This window comes from Narcine bancroftii, chromosome 6 (genome assembly GCF_036971445.1).
Source record: "Narcine bancroftii isolate sNarBan1 chromosome 6, sNarBan1.hap1, whole genome shotgun sequence".
Classification (NCBI taxonomy): Eukaryota; Metazoa; Chordata; class Chondrichthyes; order Torpediniformes; family Narcinidae; genus Narcine; species Narcine bancroftii.
In genome coordinates, this window is record NC_091474.1 from 24,295,252 (window position 1) to 24,317,399 (window position 22,148).

Genomic DNA, 22,148 nt, shown 5'->3' on the forward strand with positions numbered 1-22,148 from the left:
GACCATTCATCTCACCTCTGCCACTGCTTTTCCCCATTACCCTTCCACCTTTCTGCTTTTCATATAGATTCTCTCTTTTGTAGTGCCTCAACATCTCCACAACCTGCAGCATTTTGCAAGAAATTCTTTTCATCGTCATCCCAAGTACAGTAACACCCCTATGGGAATTGGTAGATGCCGGATAAGTGAATTATCTGGTTGCTTGAGATTGTGATTTGTGTGGATTGGCAAAGCAACTTTTTATCTTTATTTTCTGCAATTTTTTTTGCTGGTTGCTTGAATTCCAGAATACGGGGGTTTTGCTGTACTTCCGCAAGAGTGTGGAGTCCTTACTGCAGGAAGGGAGGCCTTTTGCCCTTTCGAGTTGGAGGTGACTCTCTGTGGAATCTTCGTGTCATTCCTCATCTCTCATTGCCCTCCAAAATGCTGTCCCTCAACCGCCAATCCATTTCCCATTTAAGCATCCTGCTTTGCTGTTTCCACCTCCCTAAGTGAGCTGTGCATCACTGCTCAAGACATTTAAAGGATATAATTAGTTTCAGTGAAAAACTAAGGCTCCAACCTCATTGTTTCCTTCATCACTGCCAGTTATCCCCCCTTCATGGCATCCAACCTCATTTTTCCCCTTTTGTACTTTTTTTTCCCTCCCCATTCTTTTAAGTTGGGCACCTGCCTGCTTTTTACTTGTGCCTTGAAGGGCTGAGGCCCGAAACTTTGGTGTATATCTTTACCTCCAAAAGACACTGTGAGACTTGGTGAGTTCCTCCAGCATTTCTGTGTTTATAATTGGCTTCAGTTCTGTGGTTACTTGCGCTCTTGCCAATGGGATCTATTTCTCCCAAAGTAGTAATATTTGAATTAATCTTGAACATTACAAGTTCCCCCAGAGCATCTGCTACAAGCCGAGAACTCACTGTTCTTCCTCAAGTCGTTCTGATGATACCATTCCCTTAATGAGCAGAGTGCAGAATTTACCGTGATTTACCAGCTGAGGGCTGATTCATGATTATGAACCACTTATTTTCAAATCTCCCTGCTGCGGTTATTCCCGGACTACGGCATAATGTAGTGATCAGTGCAACGCTATTACAGCACAGGCGACCTGGGTTTGAATCTGGCGTGCTCTATAAGGAGCTTGCATGCTCTCCCTGTGTCTGTGTGTGTTTCCTCTGGGTGCTCTGGTTTCCTTCCATCCTTCAAATCGTATGGGGGTTGTAGGTCAATTCAGTGTAGTTGGCTGGCATGGGCTCGGGGGACTGCTACTGCGTGGTTTGTCTAAATTTGGTGAAATGGTACCAGCACACAGCACTGAACCTGTGGAAGAAGGCAGGAAAAATATTTTGTTGGTGCCTGGCAAAGTGGCATTACGAGGAGGATCTACGTGCTTCAATGTAAATGTATGTTTTACTGTTAAATTTGGTTTTTGTCACAGACTTTCGATTTTTTTTTTTTTTTTTTTTTTTTTCTCCCCCCTCCCAGACAACATCTTCGAACAGATCCTGAATTCCTCAGAGCCTGAGCTGCAAGAGGCACGGGAAATCCTGAACAATGTCCTGTGTCGCCGGCTGTATAAATGGATCGGACAGACACAGCCTGCAGGAAAGAAAATTCAGCATGTGGGTATTGCACAGGTTGTTAGTACAACGGCGGTGGGTCATACAACGGCGGTGGGTCATACAACGGCGGTGGGTCATACAACGGCGGTGGGTCATACAACGGCGGTGGGTCATACAACGGCGGTGGGTCATACAACGGCGGTGGGTCATACAACGGCGGTGGGTCATACAACGGCGGTGGGTCATACAACGGCGGTGGGTCATACAACGGCGGTGGGTCATACAACGGCGGTGGGTCATACAACGGCGGTGGGTCATACAACGGCGGTGGGTCATACAACGGCGGTGGGTCATACAACGGCGGTGGGTCATACAACGGCGGTGGGTCATACAACGGCGGTGGGTCATACAACGGCGGTGGGTCATACAACGGCGGTGGGTCATACAACGGCGGTGGGTCATACAACGGCGGTGGGTCATACAACGGCGGTGGGTCATACAACGGCGGTGGGTCATACAACGGCGGTGGGTCATACAACGGCGGTGGGTCATACAACGGCGGTGGGTCATACAACGGCGGTGGGTCATACAACGGCGGTGGGTCATACAACGGCGGTGGGTCATACAACGGCGGTGGGTCATACAACGGCGGTGGGTCATACAACGGCGGTGGGTCATACAACGGCGGTGGGTCATACAACGGCGGTGGGTCATACAACGGCGGTGGGTCATACAACGGCGGTGGGTCATACAACGGCGGTGGGTCATACAACGGCGGTGGGTCATACAACGGCGGTGGGTCATACAACGGCGGTGGGTCATACAACGGCGGTGGGTCATACAACGGCGGTGGGTCATACAACGGCGGTGGGTCATACAACGGCGGTGGGTCATACAACGGCGGTGGGTCATACAACGGCGGTGGGTCATACAACGGCGGTGGGTCATACAACGGCGGTGGGTCATACAACGGCGGTGGGTCATACAACGGCGGTGGGTCATACAACGGCGGTGGGTCATACAACGGCGGTGGGTCATACAACGGCGGTGGGTCATACAACGGCGGTGGGTCATACAACGGCGGTGGGTCATACAACGGCGGTGGGTCATACAACGGCGGTGGGTCATACAACGGCGGTGGGTCATACAACGGCGGTGGGTCATACAACGGCGGTGGGTCATACAACGGCGGTGGGTCATACAACGGCGGTGGGTCATACAACGGCGGTGGGTCATACAACGGCGGTGGGTCATACAACGGCGGTGGGTCATACAACGGCGGTGGGTCATACAACGGCGGTGGGTCATACAACGGCGGTGGGTCAGTGCCAATATTTGTGCTCTGTATGAGCCTCTGCGCACTCTACTTCATTTAGGTTGTGGCTAAGTAGGATCATCTTGAATGTTCACTCCATGCACCTCAGCCACTTTGCAAATGCTGTGCACACAGTTCTTGAGAATAACTGTAGCAACGTGCCCAACCTCCCCCAGTCTCTCCCAAACGATGACCTCTGCTGCCAAGGACAAGGGCAGAGGGTCCAGGTCCTCATCCCATGAGTGCACTATTGTTGCTGGGGAACGTATCGCTGATCCTTCACCTGGATCAAGGAATAGAATGCAATAACACCCTTGGCTATAAATGAAGGCGCACGATGAAGAATGGTAGAATGAACGGCACAGGAGCAGTCCCTTTGGCTCGCATGTCTGTGCTGAACAGGATAACTGAAGCTTGCATGTGACATGTATTGGTCCATTTCCTGCATATTTCTCTGTCTGTCTCAAAGACTCTTAAACATTACTGTTGCATCTGCTTCTCCGCTACATCCAGTAGCCCATTTCTAGGCACCCTCCATTCATGAAATTGCTCCACACATCTTTAAACCCTCCCTTCCCCCATCTTAAATATTAAGTGACACAAGATTTTGACCATCTTCTCTTACAATGCCTCATTCTTCATACATTGTAATAGTTTTCACAAGAGATGATGCTGATGTTGTTTTCAAGAAGGTGGAGTAGGGGAAGGAAGGTTAGCATTGTTGAATGTGGATTACTTGCCAGATTATTTAAAACCCCAGGGGAGGGGAATGGGCTGGACTTTCTCTCTATGATGGCTATGAATCTGCCGGAGTATTCTTGGTTTTTCTTTATGAAATTGATGGAGGACATTCAGCCTGTTGAATCTATATGAGCTCAGAGCAATCCCATCAATCCCTTTCCTCCACTTGTTTGCCTGTAGTCTATTCTCTCTTGCATGCTGCTTTGCTCCTCCCAATTCTCCTGTCACCTTCCAACTGTAGAGACATCTGGCTGGGAATAGTGTATTCTGAAATTCTTTTATTTGTTGGCTGCTGTCTCACAGTTATATCAATCCACGAACAGGAAGCGATGCCATCATCACTAAACATTGATCCTCTGCACCATTTTAAGGAGCTGTGTCAGCTTTCTTCAACCAGTGGAATGATCCAAGAAATTCACTATTTCACTTTGTCAAAAGATAAATTGCAAGTTGTTGTTTTTTTTTAAATTTTAACAATACAACAAGGTAGAAGGCCCTTCTGCCCATGAAACCCATGCTGCCCAATTTCATCTCCTTAACCTACCAACTCTATATATTTCTTGAGGGTTGGAGAAAACTGGAGCACCTGGGGAAAACCTATGCAGGTCATGGGGAGAGCATGCAAGCACCTTATAAACAGCGCTTTATTGCAACCCGAGTTCCGCTAATTGCAAGATGGGGATCGAGCAGATAGGTTTTCTGAGCTGTTAACGTAGCCGCAGATAGACCTGGGTAATGCTATTTATAGAGGTTTTAATGTCACACTTTGTGGTGGGTGTCTTATTATAAATTGATATTTTAAAAAAATCTTTATCTGACCCAATTGCAATGACCTCTTCTCATTCAGGAGGAGTTTGATGTGTTGGCTGACCAAGTGGCTGCATCTGTTCCATCAACACCTGTCGAAATTCAACTCTGTCCAGAAGACTTCATTGTGAATGTGAGTAAAGGGTAAAAGTGTGGAAGAGTGATCTGTCCACAAAGCGGTGTGTGCTCTTGTGCTATTCATTCCCCTATAGTTAGGGGCGTGGGGCTCATGGTGCCACTTTACTGTTTGCCTTACGCCAGACAAAAGTAAAAGTACAGATAATACTCTTTAATCTGGCGATGTTGGGACCTGGCTATTGCCAGACCACAGAAAATGCCAGAAAGCAGAAATTGATTTCTATGGGAACCCCCAATGTAAACATATGAAAGGTAGAACAAAGCCCAAAACAGGAAGTAATACTGTGGGGCAGCATGGTTAGCAAAACGCCTTTACAGCGATTGGGACCGGGGTTTGAGTCCTGCGCTATCTGTAAGGAGTTTGTGCAGGTCTATGATATGGACGTTATGTGATGTGGACATTTTGCGAACACCATATATACTTAGCAAAGCTATATAGGATAGTGTACGTGTAAACTTTTTATTTGTAAATAGGGGTCAGTGTGGGGACCGACATGCGGCAGAGGGTTCAGTTTGGGGACACATGGGGCTCTGGGGAGAGAGAATGGGCACTAGGATCAGTGTGGGGACTGACATGGGGCTATGGGGATAGAGTGGGGCAGTGGGATCAGTGTGGGGATCCACATGGGGCTGTGGGGAGAACATGAGGAAGTATGATTAGTTGGGACTGATTCAGGGCTGTGAGGCAGTTGGATAATTTGGGTTTAAAGTGTATAATTTCCTATTGCTTGCGATGGCTCTTTCTAAATTTCTGTGGACTTTTTCACGGTAACTGAATAATTATGGGATGTATACGCAGTTGGATGTTGCCTGAACATATGTTAAGTGGTACATACCTAAACATGCCAGACCATGGAAGTTGCCGGACCACAGTGCTGGATAAGAGAGGTACAATCTGTATATCATTTTTAATTATTATTGTTTAACAATAAAAGGAACTTTGAACCTTGTTGAAGAAATTGCTTCCACAATGTGTGCACCTTGGAGGGTCTGTCATTTAAATCCTCGTCTACACTGAGGTCTGTCTTTAGTTCAGCCAGCATTTAAAGTGGGTTACCATAGTTTGGGGTAGGATGAGAGGGGCTGGAATGGTACAGATGTTATGCATCCAGAATTGATAACCCAACCCATGAAATTGCACGGCTCCTGCATCCCGAAGGGGATTGATCGTTGGAGCCTCATGGAACTTTGATCCATGATCTGTTGAGGACAGATCGCTCAGCAGAGGAGAAAGTGAGGGTGGGGGGAGATGTGTAGTCATGGCAGGGTTGGCATTGGGCCAACAAGAGGCTTGAGAGGGATGGCTTGGTTTGGGGAGGATAGTCTAGGCAGGATATGGAAGCTCAGGAAGGAGATCAACTTAAGGGTGGAATTAGATATGAGAGCGGGAGAAGTGGGATCATAGAAACGGGACTCTATTCAGCACGTTGAATCTGATTTCAAAATCCATTCCTTGCACTTGTCTGCAGTGCACTGTTCAACTGCTGTACATTCTACATTACAACAGTAAATGAACTTCATATGTACAGTAGTATATCATTGCTTGTCATAGATTGAGCCATCCTAGGGGTGTGAAAGGTGTCTTTAGTTCAAAATTCAGATTTATGGTCAGAGTACAACCATGACATCACTTACAACCCTGCAATTCTTTTTCCTTCGGGCCAGGCAGAATTACCACTTACTGGTAGTGCAAAGCAATGAGGAGTCATTATATTTGCTTGGATCAGAGGGAATAACTGTATTTAAAATTCCTCAGGTTGTTCGGATGGACTATGGGATGGCGGAGAAAAATCCCATTAACAAGGTCTGGTTCTACTGCAAGGATAATCCCAACCAGACAATCAAAATCCGTAAAGACCAGGTAACTTACCCAACGTGAGAGCTAACAACAACTCCAGCTTTTGATCCGCTGTGTGCGCCTGCTGCCTGCAGGTATTCACACTCCCACCACCAGGGGTGCCACTGATGCTCTGCTCCAATAGAGCAGTCATGAGCATTCATCATAAGCACACCTGTGCTTTCCCAGCAGACGAGACTCATGTCGGCTGCCTCTCCCAGCCTGAGCTGGGATGCTGCTTTTAACTTGGTGTGACTCAGAGTCAAATCTGTCACTGTGGAGCTTCTATAATGGCAGTGCTGCCACTGGTGGCAGAACTGGGAAGAGCAGGGAGTGGAGTCTTAGCACTCCCCCCCCCCACCCCATGGAGTTCAACCACTCAGCCCATCTGCTGCCGGCTCCTCACAGGCTTTAAATGGCCTGTTCAAGGAGCAGACCATAGTTGGTCTGCTCCCAAGATGGCAGTGCCTGTGTTTGGCAGTGGCCACGAGAGTTTGCACATTCTGGGTAAGTAGAGGATTGGCATAGGGCATGAGAAAACGGGGAGACGCCCCAACCCCACGCCCCCCCCCCCCCCCCCCCATTGAGAAGAAGCAGAGGAGATGATCCACGGTACAGTGACCACTGCAGCAGATCAGTGTGGGGCTCTGAGGGTGACTCACTTTGGTGACTCAAGGTGAGGAACTGCAGACAATTGCAGTCAAGGGACTCCCATCAGGCTACAGATTGCTGGAGACTGGCTGAAGGGGTGCTAGTTATTGGAACCAGGATGTAAGAGGGTGCTGGAGACTTCCTGATCATGTCAGAGGCTTTGCATCTGGAGCTCTGGTTTGGACTGGAGGCTGTGTGGATGTAGGAGTACTGGAGGTGAATCCATACTGGACAGTTTTTATTTTAAACTGATAGTGAGGTTTTGTCTCCTTTATGTTAGACTAAAGAAAATTTTGTGTAATATCACTTTCAGTTTTATTACATGACCAAATAATCTTGAAGATGTATTCTGGTCTCCCTGTAGTTGTGGGTGTTAACCCTCTTTCTCTAATATCCACCCAGGTATCTCAGCTGCTGCCGGAGAAGTTTGCAGAGCAGCTGATCCAAGTGTACTGCAAGAAGACTGACGAGGAGAGTGTGCAGGCTGCCCAGAAATACTTTGTGCAATGGTGCATAAACAAGAACTTCACCAAACCCAGGGTAAGGAGAAGACGATGTCTCTGTTACTGGAGTAGTTTCTGCATTCTTTCTTTGGCTGTATAAAACATCTGGGATATCAGTGTTGACATTCACCTGCTGTGTTTGAAGGAGATGCTCTGATCACAAGTTGGCCCTCCTTTTGCTCACTTCACTGCCACTGTTCTTGTCATCAGCTTTTTTTCGGTAACTTGAATCAGAAAGTGGCGGGATGAAGGACATTTACAGAGCCCAGAGTCTGCAGTAAAGGCGATCCCAGAACACAACCGAGAGCATACGTGTGACTGGGAGGGCGCACGTGGAATGCTGGGTGCATTCCTAGTTACCCAACTGTAGAAAGTTGGAAAGTGTACAGAAGTGATTCACCAGGATGGTGGTGGGACTGTGAGCTTGGCATTGCAGAGGCTGGGTCATTATTCTCTCGTGCAGGAGAATTGGGATGACTAAAAATTTTTAACATGATGAAGAGGCATGCATAAAATGAAAGCTCAGTCTTTTTTCCTGGGAAGATGATTCTAGAGCAAGAGGGCATGGGTTTAACATGAGAAGGGAGACATTTAAGCAGGACCTGAGGGGCTATGTTTTCACCCTGAGGGTGGTCTGCCTCTGGACCGAGCTGCCAGAGGAAACTAAAGAAGTGGATACCGTATATGCCGATGTATAGGACAACCCTGAAATTTCCACCTAAAATGCTGATGTTTAGCAATACCCTTTGTGTAGGATGACCTCGACATCTGGCACTTACTGCTGACCAGTGTTAAAAGCAAATCAGTGTATTAATAACAAATTACCCATGTGAATGTTTCAGTTTTATTTGGATATTTTAAAATAAGCCACTGTTGGCTCCTGTAACAGGCCGTTTAAAGCCTGTACAGAGCCGACAGCAGTTGGGGCCAGGCGGATGGACCCCGCGGAGGAGTGCTGTGACTTCACAAATAACTAACTGGGCATGGGCGAGATTGCGCTGGAGATAGAAGAAGATGGTGGCGGTGTTGAGACTTCACCATCAAGGTAAGAGTTTGAGATCCTTTGAATGTGATGACTTGATTTTAAGTAAAATTTTTAAGTTTTGAAGATTGTCTTATACAACGACATATACGGTACAACATACAAAAGACAAATGGACAGATACATGGGGAGGAATGCCTTGAAAGATAATGCAAGCAAGTGGGACTAGCCCAGAATGCCAACTTGGTCAGCATGCACAATTTGGGTAGAAGGGCCTGTTTGGTGGGCTGCTTGACATATTACTGCTCTGATCTACTTGATGGTATGAAGGAGGAATGCTGGATGCTTTTAAATTGCAGCTTTTGAATGGGGTATTGGCAAAGATGGCATTAGTTGTCTGTCCCTAAATACCGTTGAATTTGGACAATTGTTAGACCATGTCCTTGTAGCTTCGAGTGAGGCATTGCTGCATTGTAGATAATCTGAACTCCAGAGATACTGCCTGATCTGAGTGCTTCCAGCATTCATTTCATATCAGATTTCCAGGAATTTTAACAGCAGCCATGTAGAAAAATGGCTGTTGATGTTTCTGGTCAGGACTGATCAGGCATCCCAGTAGCTTGACAGTCGGTCAATGGCAACCGGTTTCAATAAAGGACCCTGTCCTGAAACGTTGAATGACCATTTCTCTCCGCGGATGCTCTCTGGCCTGCTGAGTCTCTCCAAGCTTCACTCCTTGAGATTCCAGCACTTTTTACTCCACATATGGTTCTTCATTCTCCTCAGACTGATAGCTAACAATTGCGTGTTTGCGCCTTCCTGTAGGACGGTGACATTGTTGCCCCTGAGCTGACTCCACTGAAGCCTGATTGGAACAACACAGACAGTGACAGCGACGACTCCAGGCCTTTGGAGCAAACAGCCACACACTCAAAGCACAGCTTTTCAAGTAGAAAGGAGAGGGCATTTCTTTGAGTTCCAGAACTATTTCCCTCTTCCATTCCTGATATGGTCAGATTCAAAATTAACGTCAGGTAAAGTGGAGACAACAGTCCAGGATGGTGATCAAGGCCATGAACTAATGAGGGCCTCAGTGGCTGAGGGACCCACAAAGGCTGCTGGTGCTTTGCAATTGGGGGACTGCATGGGGTGTGGGCTGCTGAAGACTGGCTCCTAGCAACCAGGAATTGGAAGCAGGATTCAAGAGGGTGCTGAAACCTTCCTGAATGTATTGGTTTGGATCTGGAGCTCGGGTTGCTGATGGTTTGAACAGGTGTCTGTGCAACTGCAGAGGTTGCAGGAGCGCTGGAGGCAAATCCACAGGCACTCAGTCACTCTGAAGGGACTCTTCCTTCGCTTTCTCTCGTAAGGGGTGCCGGATGAGACTAATGGTGACTTTTTGTCTTCCTTGCATCAGGCAGAAGGCAATTTTGTGTAATATTATATGTTCTCTAGTATTACGTGCCATTAATGGGTGGCACTATTAGCTTAGTGGTCTGTGCACTGTTACAGCGCCAGTGATCAGGACTGGGGTTCGAATCCCACACTGTCTATAAGGAGTTTGCATTCTCCCTGTATCTGCGTGGGATTTCCAAGGGGCTCTGGTTTCTTCCCACTGTTTGAAATGTACCAGGGGTGTAGGTTAACTGGACTGCACAGACTCGTGGGCCAAATGGCCAGTTACTGTGCTGTATGTCTAAATTTAAAATAAAAACTGAAGGAATCTTGAATCTAAAGGCTAGCCAATTGAGAAGAATTGGTTGCTTTCATGAAATAAAGTGTCTCATTGAAAGATAAGGTTATCATTCCCAACTGATATCTAAACTCCCGAGTGTAAACTACAGAACTTGATCCACAGCTGTGTGGAAGAGTGTTGATTCTGATGGCAACCTCCTCTGATTCCTCTGAGCCAAGAAACAACTGGGGTGTGAAATCGTGGGTAATATGAGTTGACTTGTGGTTGCAGTAAAAGCCCTTCTTGGTCGGCTGCAAAGAACGCCACTCCTGTTTTGTGTCTTGAATCTTTGTCGATTCGTCGAAAGGAACTGATCACAAAAATGTGTTGGTTGTCCCCATTACACTTCAATGTCTTGATGAGGGAGCATGATTTTGGTCCCATGGCTTTGCACTGCTTGGTTACTGCATTGTATCCCTTCATTCTGGGATTTCAAATATATCTGCAAATTTAGTGCTTTCTGAAAATAATTCTCTGCTGGCACTATTGAAGATTCAAAATTCCTTTATTGTCATAGAGTACAGATCATGTATTAATACATGGGAAAGAAGCAAAATAGAGTACCTTCAGAATCTTTTTGTCCATGGATTCCCCTACAGTGCTCCCGCAACCTCTCAGCTGCACAGACTGCTGTTCATTGACAGCCTGAGTTCCAGATCCAAACCTCAGGAAGCTTTCAGTGCCCAAGGCCCTTTGGGATTTCTTCTTGTCTTCATCCCCCTCTTGAATCCCGCCTCTGATGCCTGGTTTCCACGAGCCACTCTTCAGCAGCGGGTCCCCTGACCAAGTTGCCCACGGCCTGTGAGTCCCTCAGCCGTTGAGCTCCTCGCCGGTCCTCTGCCACGGTCACTGTCCTGTAGGGTAGACTCCAGCTTTTCCTTCTCAGCGGTGGTGTGTGTGGGGGAGTTGGGGGTGTTCTCCCTGTTTCTGATGGCCTACGCTGGTCCGCTACTCCCCTGGAGCCTTCACCCCATCGTGGCCACTGCCGAGCACAGTCAGCACCATCTTGGTCACAGAACTTACAAATGTAGAATTTTGCTTACAAGCACCGATGGCTCCTTTAACAGGCCATTTTGAAGCCTGACAGCTGCTGGCATTAGGTCTGGGCGGTTGAATACTTCGGAGCAGCGTTATGTTTCTGCTCTCCCAGTCCGCGGCAGCGCTGCTGTTACAGCAGTAGGGAGGGACTAATTACACTTGGGTCACCCCCAGCACTAATTCCCTTATTATGCTTAATGCATAAAACCCTGGGTGGTTTAGTGGCAATTGTATTCTAAACCCAGCATGCTGGATGTCTCTATATTGTGACGAGTTTTGCCACTGCCTTGTTTAGGATAAATAAGAAAACTTGCAGATGCTGCTGTGTTTGCTCATTTCAACATCATCAGATTGGTATAAGTCAATTCAGATGAGAATCAGGTTATGCTCGTAAACTTTTCAAAACAATAGTAAAAGGCTGTTTTGCAACTTTTTAATCGATGGCTGGAATCTTGTACGTTGTGAGAATTGTTCAAGTTTATTATCTGATTGCACAAGAACAGTCTTACGAAACAGCGTTCTCAGGTCCTCCGTCCAAAAACATGGAAACATACATCCAGATATAACACACACACAAACTATGCACATGCAGTACATGTATAAGTATATAAAAAATAAATAAATCCCGTTTAATAAATAGTAGTCTTGGAGGATTTGTGCAAGCATTTCATTCACTTCATCATTCTCACTGCCCACGGAAAGGCTGTTCATCAGCCTGGTGGTGCTGGCTCCAATACTATCGTATCAACTTCCTGGTGAGAGCAGCTGAAAGATGCCGTATGCGGGGTGCAAGGGGTGCTCAATGATTTTAAGAGGACTCTGAGGAACTTGGTGCTCTGCACTCTCCCTACTTATTTGTAGGGGAGGATGGTTGTCGTCCCTAGTCCTCCTAAGGTCCACAATCATCTCCTTTGTCTTGTCCACAGTGAGACTTCTTGTTCTTGCACCATATCACTAGATTTACCAGTTCATCGTTGTTACTTGGACTCTGCCCTGCTGTTGCAGTCACGGCTCAGTAGTGTGAACGGGTGCAGGCTGATCATACATCCCTGAAGTGTGCCAGTGATAGCCTGACGGTGCTGAACATTGTGCTACTGACCCAGCGTTTTCAAGTCCAGAACCCAGTCAGAGAGGGGTGTTGAGTCCCAGCGAGCATAGTTTCTCCACCAGCCTCTGGGAAATGATCATATTAAATTCTGAAGTGAAGTGAATGAGCAACAGCCTGGTGTATGAGGTGTCGTTCTGTAGGTGGGTTAGGACAATGCTGAAAATTTTAAAACTCTTAAAACCTCAAACAGCCATTTTCAACTCTCGGCTATGGCCCCTGTTCAAAGATTCCCTGGAAAGAAGCCATGATCTTGCGTACTTCTACCAATTACATTAAAGAAAAATATTTTGTGATTTCAGTCCGTGGCCTCCTCAAACGTTCTGTGGCCTTTGGTGAGAATGGCTGGTCTAAACTGCTTTAACGATCAGTATTCAGCCATTCCAGGGTAACTTGAAATTGAATTGCTTGTTCCTGCTTCATTGGTGAACATTTTTTAAAAAGTTTGGAAACTAAAAGCTTTATTTTTTTTCTTATGTTACGATTATGATGGTTAAATTACTAGATTAGTTTTTAAAGGCTTAGGTGACTATCTAGAGGCTGAGTTGAAATGCCACACTGCAGTAAAATTGAAATCAGTTAATGAAACCTGGAATAGTTTCATCGTGACCAAGAAATCATCAGATAGTAAAAATCCTAGTTCAATAACATTCATCAAGGGAGAAGTCTGCTACTCACCCAGTCTCAGCTACATATGACTGGAGACCCACCAATTTGGTTGAATCTCTAGCAGCCAAGGAAACCGCTCAGCTCAAGAGATAAGGACTGGATGATATAGGTTACCTTGTCAATGATAAGCACGCATGCAAACATTTTATAAAGTTCACTGAAAAGATTGTAATCTTGCACATAAACAATCTCTCTCTTACTGCATCAGCACAGAATGGCTCATTAAATCAATACACCAGGTAATTAAAAAAAAGAAGTCCATCACATTCCTTGCTACAAATACTCAAAAACAAAAGTTAAACATGCAAACATTAAGAGCAAAGGAGCCAAACATTTCTGGTCTAAAACGATTAGAGGGAGTTTTGTGACATTTTCATCTATCTCAGTTCCACCAGCTGCTTCTAGCCACTGAGGACTGTGTTCCACACCACTCAAAAACACAGCAAGCAAAACTGGATTAAATAATCAAGGCAAAGTGGGCAAAAATATTGTTGAGGAAAAAAACGAACCAGAATCTAGGTTCCAGCAGTAGGTTTAGTAGCTAAAACCAAACACAACTGGACTGAACTCGTATTCCTTCGAATAAATCATGACACGAGCACCCTGCACATAAAATGGCTGCTGATGAACGTTGCAACTGCGTGGACCCGAAGAGACAAAAGACATGAGCAAAGGTAAGTGACCCTACCAGACTATGCCTGGAAGCAGTGCTCTATGCCCAAACAGAAGTTGAGGTTATTTGCTGTGCCACCATGTGGCTTTCACCATGTATAGCTCAGCCTGGTTGTTTTTTGATAGCACGGCTGATCAGGATGGAGGACAACATGGCTACAACATCCCTTGGGGGATTCAATGCCCTGAGATGGGGGAATATTTGAAAATGTCACTAGAAAAGCTCTATGGATTGGATCTTAAAAGTCTTCAAGGTTTTGCAAGGAGAATGCTCTGTGAGGCATACACGTGCATGTATCAGAGTCTGACCATGAGTTTGTACAAATAGTCTGCTAACATTTTAAGGCTTGAAGACTACTCCGTCAACTCATTTATTACAAGTTGCATAAAATAAAGTGGGAGCGTGAAGATAGCTTTTCACTGTAGAGTATGTTTGCCAATTAAACACAAGTAGGATTCTTTTGAAAGACAAAAGTGACGATGTGTAAATAATTCTACTTAAGTTAATATTGAATCCCACTTTAATTACTTGGCAAGATCCAACGCTGTAAACTTTATCACCCACACGTCATTTAGGATAATGTAAACTGATTGTGTGATGCAAATACTGAACTTATCTGTTGTCCATTTGGCACATGTTGCTCAGTTGTCAGTCTTGCATTTCAGCAAATTAAGTTCTCAACCTGTTAACACAATTTTCTAAGAGCTTGGATATTTTCACTAGATTCTTCTCATTTATTTCTTGAAACTTATGATTATATTATGGTCTGATTGTTTTGCCCTTAAAAACACAAGTCTAACTTTCTGGTACTATCCAGAAAATTTGATAAAACTGGAATAATACTTCAGTTTGAAAGTTGCCTGTATTTTTGAGCCTTGAGGGAAAGACAGTTGAATGAAAAGCAAGGCCCACAGCAGCACTGATCTAAGTATATATTTTTGGTTTAATTTTATATTTTTGCCTTGTCATTTCTACTTGAGGCTTAATCAGTCAGTTCCTTAAGTTAGCTAATAAAGTAAAATTCAGTGATGAGGCTGATCTGGAATTATAAAGCATAATAATCTCCATCTTTATCATACAGAAAACACTTGTCTTTTTGTGTACAATTGTGTTGTCAGCACGATCTGAACAAGAAATTGATTGAGGAAAAAATAAAGTTGATTAACCTGCATTACATTTTGCACTCCATTAAGAATTGTATTTGCATAAGGACTTGTCCAAAGATAATTAATAATATGATGTGAATTCAGAAAAGTAAATGAAGCATCATTATGTATGTATATTAGAATTATTATGTGGTGATGCATTAACTTTGGAAAAACAATTAATATTCAGTCTTAACTGTCATTGGAAGTTGTATGTGTGGAGTCATTATTCTAAGATTTCCAGCTTGACTCTTTAAAGGCATGCATAATTAGTACTTTTATTACTGTACTTTTATATTGATAAGGTACTTGAAAAAAAATAACTGGAATTCACAGTACCTCTTGGATTGTTATAGCGTTCATGCATGGAAAATGACACTCAGACCAGAGTCGTGGAAAGACGAGACTGGTTTATTGCTCTGTCCGTCGCGCTTATATGGGCCCCAGGCACTCACATCAGGGCTCACGCATCATTGGAACACCAGCCTGGGATTGGCCGGCATTCCTGCCAGAGTTCCCCATCTTCCCGCCGTGTGGAGGTCACCTGGGACTAATTACACTTGGGTCATCCCCAGCACTAATTGCATACAACCCTGGGTGGTTCAGTGGCAATTGTATTCTAAACTCTCTATATTGTGACGAGTTTTGCGACTGCCTTGTTTAGGATAAATAAGAAAACTTGCAGATGCTGCTGTTATGTCAATGTCATCATAATGTTCTTTGCATTCATGAAGTACAGGAGCTCCACAAATTATACAGTCTCTTGTGTATCTTCTAACAAATCGGTGATATCCAATTCCAAAGATGGAAATATCTTCTTGAACATATTTGAAATCTTTTCCAAATCATGGCATCTAAACTATAAGACTTGAAGATACCTCAGCAAATTTAAGATCACTGTTAATAAATGACATTTCAAGCAACTGCTGGATTGTAAGAACACCAACATCTTAATTTTTATCCATGAATATCTGGTAAAAGAAACAATCTTGTACTTCCGGATCTTTCCCTTCTGAAGTAAATCCTGTCGCTGCCTCAACTTTTTCAAGAATTCTTCGAAGCTTCATTAATTTAGTAGCAGATACGTCACCATGATTTCTCAAAGGATTCACTATTTCTGTCCTTAGCAAATCTTGGGTTTCAGTATCAAATTCAACAACTGACTTTTCTTTAGGCCTAAGCAATACAATATCTAACACAGAGCTAAAAGCAAACATAGAACAAAAAGTGGAATCTAAATAACAGGAATTGTAATGACCGTGAATGGCTTTTTTTTCTTTCCCACCATAATGGCCAGGCCTTCCTTCTCCATCTTGGGAGGGGTGGTTTCTTTGACCACTCCAGTATCCTTCAAATGCAATTGAATTGCATCTTTCACTTTGATTGGAGTGATGCAAATTGTGAATCAGGATGGCAGCTTTTAAGCTTTACAAATAATGCCTTCTATGATGTACATATTGATGTAACACACTCCCTTGGAAGTACCATCTGCACAGCCTGAACTTTCGTCTTCTAGTTCAAGCCCAGCTCGTTAACCCAAAAAGGCTGACCGATTCACCAAATGACTCCATACAGAAGAGGACTCTCCTCTACTTGTACCAACGAGCCCTCTTCCAAACCAGGTTGTTCTTTGGATGCTGCTTTAACTACTTCAATATTGTGATGTTCACCAGTATTCATGTCCATCATTAGTAATTGAACAGACAAGGAAAGGGGATGGCCAATGCTTCCATTTACACTTGGCTTTTTGGTGAGGTTGAGGGGCAATAAATGGAATTGGTTTTCATTGGAAAGCGAAGCTTTTAAGTGATGATGGTGGTGACTAACTCAAGTATGATTGTATATCTACCAGTGATTTTGCTGAATCTTAATCTCCTTCACTAAATATACCATTTACTTCTTGATTAGGTTTGCTGACCAATTACTGCATCATTTAATGTACACAGCGTAATTCTGATTGGTTCTGATTATGACCAGAAGATTTTCCAGATTGTGGGACAAACCCTGCATTATTCTTTGCTCTGTTATTTATATTTGAAGATATTTTTTCATTACAAGCTCTCGGTTCAAAGCTTTGTTTCAATAGTCTTGATTTTGAAGTACCTGTATCTGGCATGACATCTTCAATCCAAAGGAGAGTGATAGTTTGGAAAGTTCTGCGCAGTACTTGTCCATTCCATGTGCCATCCCAATCAATCACTGAAGCCATTGTCCATAAGAACACCTTAAAAAGTAGCCATATTCCTTTTTCCTTGCAGCAGACCACCGAATAGGACTGTACCAAAGATGACTTCTTTTTCAAATACTGCAGACACCTTTGAGTTAATCGGTAAAGGCAGATTTCTCACTGTAACAAAACCTCCTAGTGATCTTAGTTTCATGTTCCATGCCACTTTCCTTTTCGACAAGCTCCAGTTTATCAAAAGGGACAAAACCTCCACAGTCATTGTCACACTCAAACAATGGTTTTTCTTTGTACGAGCCATCAAATAGCCTTGATCCCTCCCTTCTTCCAGTAATTCCACCAAAACACATATCACACAGCAACATATTCTGCAGTATTGATCTGTTAAATCTTACTATTCCAGGTAATTGTGCTTCACCAGGTCACAACTGAGCGTTAACCTTTGACGCAAGTTTAATTTGGAGTGCTTTCTGCAATCTTTGATTTTGGACAAAATTTTGGGCCTCTCGTCACAGGTTGAAACAGCAAAAAACAATTCAGCTAATTGTACTTCAACTTTCTGTAAATCCTTTTGTTCAACATGCATGATAGTATATGGGTCTTCCAAGCACTGCAGGTAATATGCTCTCTTTTGGTTTTGCTACTGTGAATATTTGACAATTGAGAACCTCGTTCCCTTTTACTGGAATCATTATTATTTGGGTATGTTTTCAGTTGCAGTATAGTCTCAGGCATCACGATTCATCACGAAGTATTGGATTTTTCTTTATTCCAATCAGCTACACTCATCATTATGTAAACTTAGATCGTACTCAAAGTCAACTTTGTTGCTATGATTGCAAGGGTCAAGACAAAAGTCCATACTTCATTGCTGAATGAATGAAATAGATCTCATAAAAACAAGTAGTTCATTGAACGTCGAAGTCAGCAAGCTCTGAGTAATGTGCTGAAAGTAATTCAGGCAAGGTGGCGGATATAACGGGCACAAGCAGATTCAATTCCAATGCCAGCAGAAATGAAGGAAGGAGAGCAGTAAGTATCTGAGCATATAGCAGATTCAGAACTTGGGAGATGGGGAAATCGAGTGAAGCCCAGGCAGAATGGGATGGAGTGGTGGGATGGGATGGAGGCAGGGGGGCCCCGACTCCCTTGGTGGCGAAGCAGCGGCCTCCATTGCGTGGCTACAACCAATACCGCGGCCTCTGCATCCCCAGGGCCTGGAACACTCCCCGTCCATGCAGGAACACAATGCCTCCATTCCAATTAGATAACATTATTGATTTCTGATCAATAATGCAGGCCAGTCATTCAGTTAAGTTTCTTGGACAACTTATCAGCTCCATGAGAATGATAATGAGTTTAAGTCATATATATTGTACAGTGTGCATATAGTCTGAAATTCCTTCTTGGTGTAGACGAAGAGGTGTGGAGTTTCCATGCTCTCTTGTGAGTGTGTGAATTCCACCCCTCTTTCCCCCCCCCCCCCAATCTGGGTGCTCCAGTTTCATCCTGCATTTCTCACTCACTAAGTGGTTTGTAAGGGCATTTGTCCTTGGTGTAGGTGGGATGTAGGGGAGTTGGGGGTTGACCATGAGTATATGTAATATAATACATTGCAGAGAAATGAGAGTCAATGAAGACCTGATGGCTGAAAGGCTTCTTTTTCTGTCTTATGGAAATGTTGAGGACCTGTCTATTCTTTAACTATATTGTATATGCAAGATGCACATTCAATGATTATGCAAACAGCCTTTTGTTGATTTTTGTCCCCCTAGAGATGCAGCACGGTTACAGGCCCTTCTGGCACACGAGCCTCTATTGCCCAAATGCTTCAATTAAGATTCAAGACTCTTTGATAAAACGTAATATTACATGAAATTGCATTTAGTCTGATTTAAGGCAGACTAGATTCAACATCAGCAGAAACTGCCCGATGGCGCTTACAGTAAGAGAGAAAGAGAGTCCCTTCAGAGATTCTCAGAGACACTAAGTGCCCGTGGACTCACTTCCAGTGATTTTTTTGATCACCCAAGTTCCAGATCCAAACCTCCAACATGGTCAGGTATTCAGTGCCCAGGGTCCACTGGGATCTCCTTCCACCCTCTGCATCCCAGTTCTGATACTCGATCACTACAAACTCCACGTGCTTTTGTATTTGCTCTGATTAACCCAGATTCAATGGGTTGAACATTATATCTCTTATTAATTACTAGCCTGAACTGTAGATGTTTAATAGCCTTCCCCTGTTGAACTGCTAAACTATTTAAACAAATTGGGTAATTCAGTGTCAGGGTTGGGGAGCGTCGTGCTGTTTATAAACACATCATTATGTGATACAGTAACTCTTGTTCTCTTCATGGTTTAATGTGCTGTGTCCACCTGATGTCCAATTTGGTGATGAATCGATGACTATTTGAAGTATGCCTAATGTGAATCTTACAGTTAGACGACAAATGTTCTCTGCAAGCTCTTTATTCCCAGCAGGTTCATGAGCTGGTCATTTACTTTCGGCCAAAACCTCTGTCTCCAGTGACAAATCTATGAAAGCTGCCTGTATTTGCACTGGTTAAGTCTCTGATCTTTTGGGCAAAGTGGCTTTCAAACCATAGAATATTACAGCCCAGATATCAGGTTCTTCAGCCCTTATAGTCTGTGCTGGACTATGATTCAGCCTTAATCCCATTGACCTGCACGCAGCCCCAATCCAGATCAATGATATAGATGACAAACAACAACAATCCCAGCACTGATCCCTGAGGTACACACTAGCTAAGGCTAAACTGTACTTGAGTTTCTTTTTTGTGAATCCCTTCTTGATGGAATTTATCTTCATACCATATAGTCACGTCTACCATGATTGCTTACGTGTTGTTGACGAAAATGGTGTGTGGTTTTGTGTATACATGTATCCAATGGCTACTTCTCTTGAGAGCGGCATTTTCACCCTCACATCAATCATTATGTTCTGTCTTGCTCTTTCAATCTTTAAGGATGTCACATGATGATCTTGTTCGACTTCCTCTGTTACCACCTTGAGAACCTTTATTCTTGAATAAAGTGATGTAACAGAGGACTGTTTGTATCATCATCTCCTGGTCTGTGATACACTGTGATGACAGTAAGCAGACACAAGATTCGTAAAGACTGAACAACAGGCTTTGTTCTACTTAAAAGTCTTCTGCTGTTTTCAGCTGCACTCCGAGTGACTGACCTCGAGGGGCCCGATGTGGCTTGTATCTCGGCGGATGATTGGCAGCCGACCGGGTGGGGCTAGATCCATTCAGGTTGGCTGATCGGCTGGTCAGGTGTGGTCTGTCCTCCGGTGATCTTCCTGCAGGTACACAGGTCACCTCCTGCAGTAGGCTAGTGGTGTATTATCACATGGTCCTTATTACTTTGTCCTCCTTTCAATTATCTTTGTTATGTTCTAGGTCTGCTGCCTCAGATGAGGATGAGAGACAGGTATTCAATGTCTCTGATCCACCTCTCCAGGCTGGGCATCGAAACAGTTGCCCTTTTCCGTTGTTAGCAATTTAGCGGGGCAATTCTTTGTTCAGTTATTTGCCCGCCTGGGTCTGTCTACACACAATAAACATAATTGCTTGAGAAGGTGCAGTCTAACCATTCTCAACCTTTATCTGGTTAACCCCACCGCCGCCCACCTCACTACCAGGAGTTTGTTCAAAGTTTATGGGATGCCTTTTCTGTGAAGCAGTCAAGTTTTGGTATCTTGTGCAAACTACATAAAAACATTTAAAAAATTTGTTAATTGAGGGGAGAAGAAAACATTTACTTAAGTGTGCTGTGGCCCCTGTGAGGCCTGTAGGCCCCTTGCCAGGGTTTCTCTCTGGTGTTACCGTCGGGACCTACTGTAATGTGGAGATCTGAAATATCACTACAATTACAATGCAAACAGACTCGTATTACTCAGCTCTATCACCTTGGTCACGGGAGGCCAAGAAAGACATAGTTTTATGTGGTAAGGATACACTGACTTGATCCTTGAAAGTGCTTCATGTGAATTTTGAGTGGTCAACAGTCCTAAAAACGCATGGCTCTTTTGAGATATCTCAGATAATGAGAGATTATGGACCACAATTTTTTTAAAAAATGTAGGCATACTGCATTGTAACGCATCTCATGCTGGCCAATTAAACTACAACCCCATATGTTTTGAATGTTGGGGAAATCTGAACACCCAGAGGAAACCCATGCAGTCACATTGAGGACGTACAAACTTAGACAGCGCTGGATTCAATCCCCACTCGCTGGTGCAATAACAGTGGAGAGGGTCAAGAACTTCAAATTGCTGGGTGTCAACATCTCTGAGGATCTGAACTGGCACCTCCATGTTGATGCAATCATAAAGAAGGCTCGCCAGCAGTTATACTTTGTGAGGTGCCTGAGGAGATTCGGTACGTCACCGAAGACTCATAAACTTCTACAGGTGTACCATAGAGAGCATTCTGGCTGGCTACGTCACTCTCTGGTATGGCAGCGCAAACTCTCAGGACAAGAATAAATTCCAGAGGGTTGTTAACTCTGCTTGCGACATCACAATCATCAGACTTCACTCCATCGAGGAGATCTACGTGAGGTGGTGTCTTAAAAAAAACAGCCTCTATCAAAGACCCCCACTACCCAGGCCAGGACTTTTTCACTCTGCTAACATTGGGAAAAAGGTACAGGAGCCTAAATGGCACAAGGACAGCTCCTTCCCTTCTGCCATCAGTTTCCTGAAAAATCCATGTATCAAAGACACGGCCTTACTTTTCGTGCTCTATTTTAATTTTTCTATTTATAGTAATGTTGTAAGATGGTTATAGTATGAATGTTTCCACGATGATGCGGCTGCAAAACACCGAATTTCATGACTTGTTCATGACAATAAATCTGATTCTGATTCCTTGTACAAGTACAACCCTGTGAAGCAACATTCTCCAGACCTCTGCAAAAGCAGTGCAAACATTCATAAGGACATAACACAGACAAACTATATATACTCAGAGCCTATGTACGTGTACACATATATTAAAAATAAATATTATTAATAAATTAGTAGAGTCAC

At 44.1% G+C, this 22,148-nt stretch overlaps 2 protein-coding genes, 1 long non-coding RNA gene and 1 pseudogene across 4 annotated transcripts in view; 2 read left to right on the plus strand and 2 right to left on the minus strand.

Moving 5' to 3' along the window:
* LOC138735833 (deoxynucleoside triphosphate triphosphohydrolase SAMHD1-like) overlaps positions 1-11,940 on the plus strand; it is a 28,061-nt gene extending 16,121 nt beyond the window's left edge. For both annotated transcript variants that reach the window (XM_069884324.1, XM_069884323.1), the window contains exons 12-16: positions 1,480-1,616; positions 4,460-4,552; positions 6,314-6,418; positions 7,448-7,585; positions 9,356-11,940. In XM_069884324.1, coding sequence (XP_069740425.1) covers positions 1,480-1,616; positions 4,460-4,552; positions 6,314-6,418; positions 7,448-7,585; positions 9,356-9,505 — 623 coding nt within the window. In that variant the 3' untranslated portion in view covers positions 9,506-11,940. The remainder of the gene's footprint in view (positions 1-1,479; positions 1,617-4,459; positions 4,553-6,313; positions 6,419-7,447; positions 7,586-9,355) is intronic.
* LOC138735836 (uncharacterized) lies at positions 1,386-20,136 on the minus strand. The gene is made up of 2 exons (XR_011339961.1): positions 19,946-20,136; positions 1,386-1,593 (listed from the first exon to the last, which is right to left on the minus strand). It is a non-coding gene; the product is annotated as an uncharacterized lncRNA (long non-coding RNA).
* LOC138736770 (ubiquitin carboxyl-terminal hydrolase CYLD pseudogene) lies at positions 15,286-17,666 on the minus strand (annotated as a pseudogene).
* Positions 20,137-20,147: 11 nt separating the features above from the next.
* slc52a3-1 (solute carrier family 52 member 3-1) overlaps positions 20,148-22,148 on the plus strand; it is a 29,581-nt gene continuing 27,580 nt past the window's right edge. The window contains exon 1 of the mRNA XM_069884326.1: positions 20,148-20,417. The gene's annotated coding sequence lies outside the window, so the exon portion shown is untranslated. The remainder of the gene's footprint in view (positions 20,418-22,148) is intronic.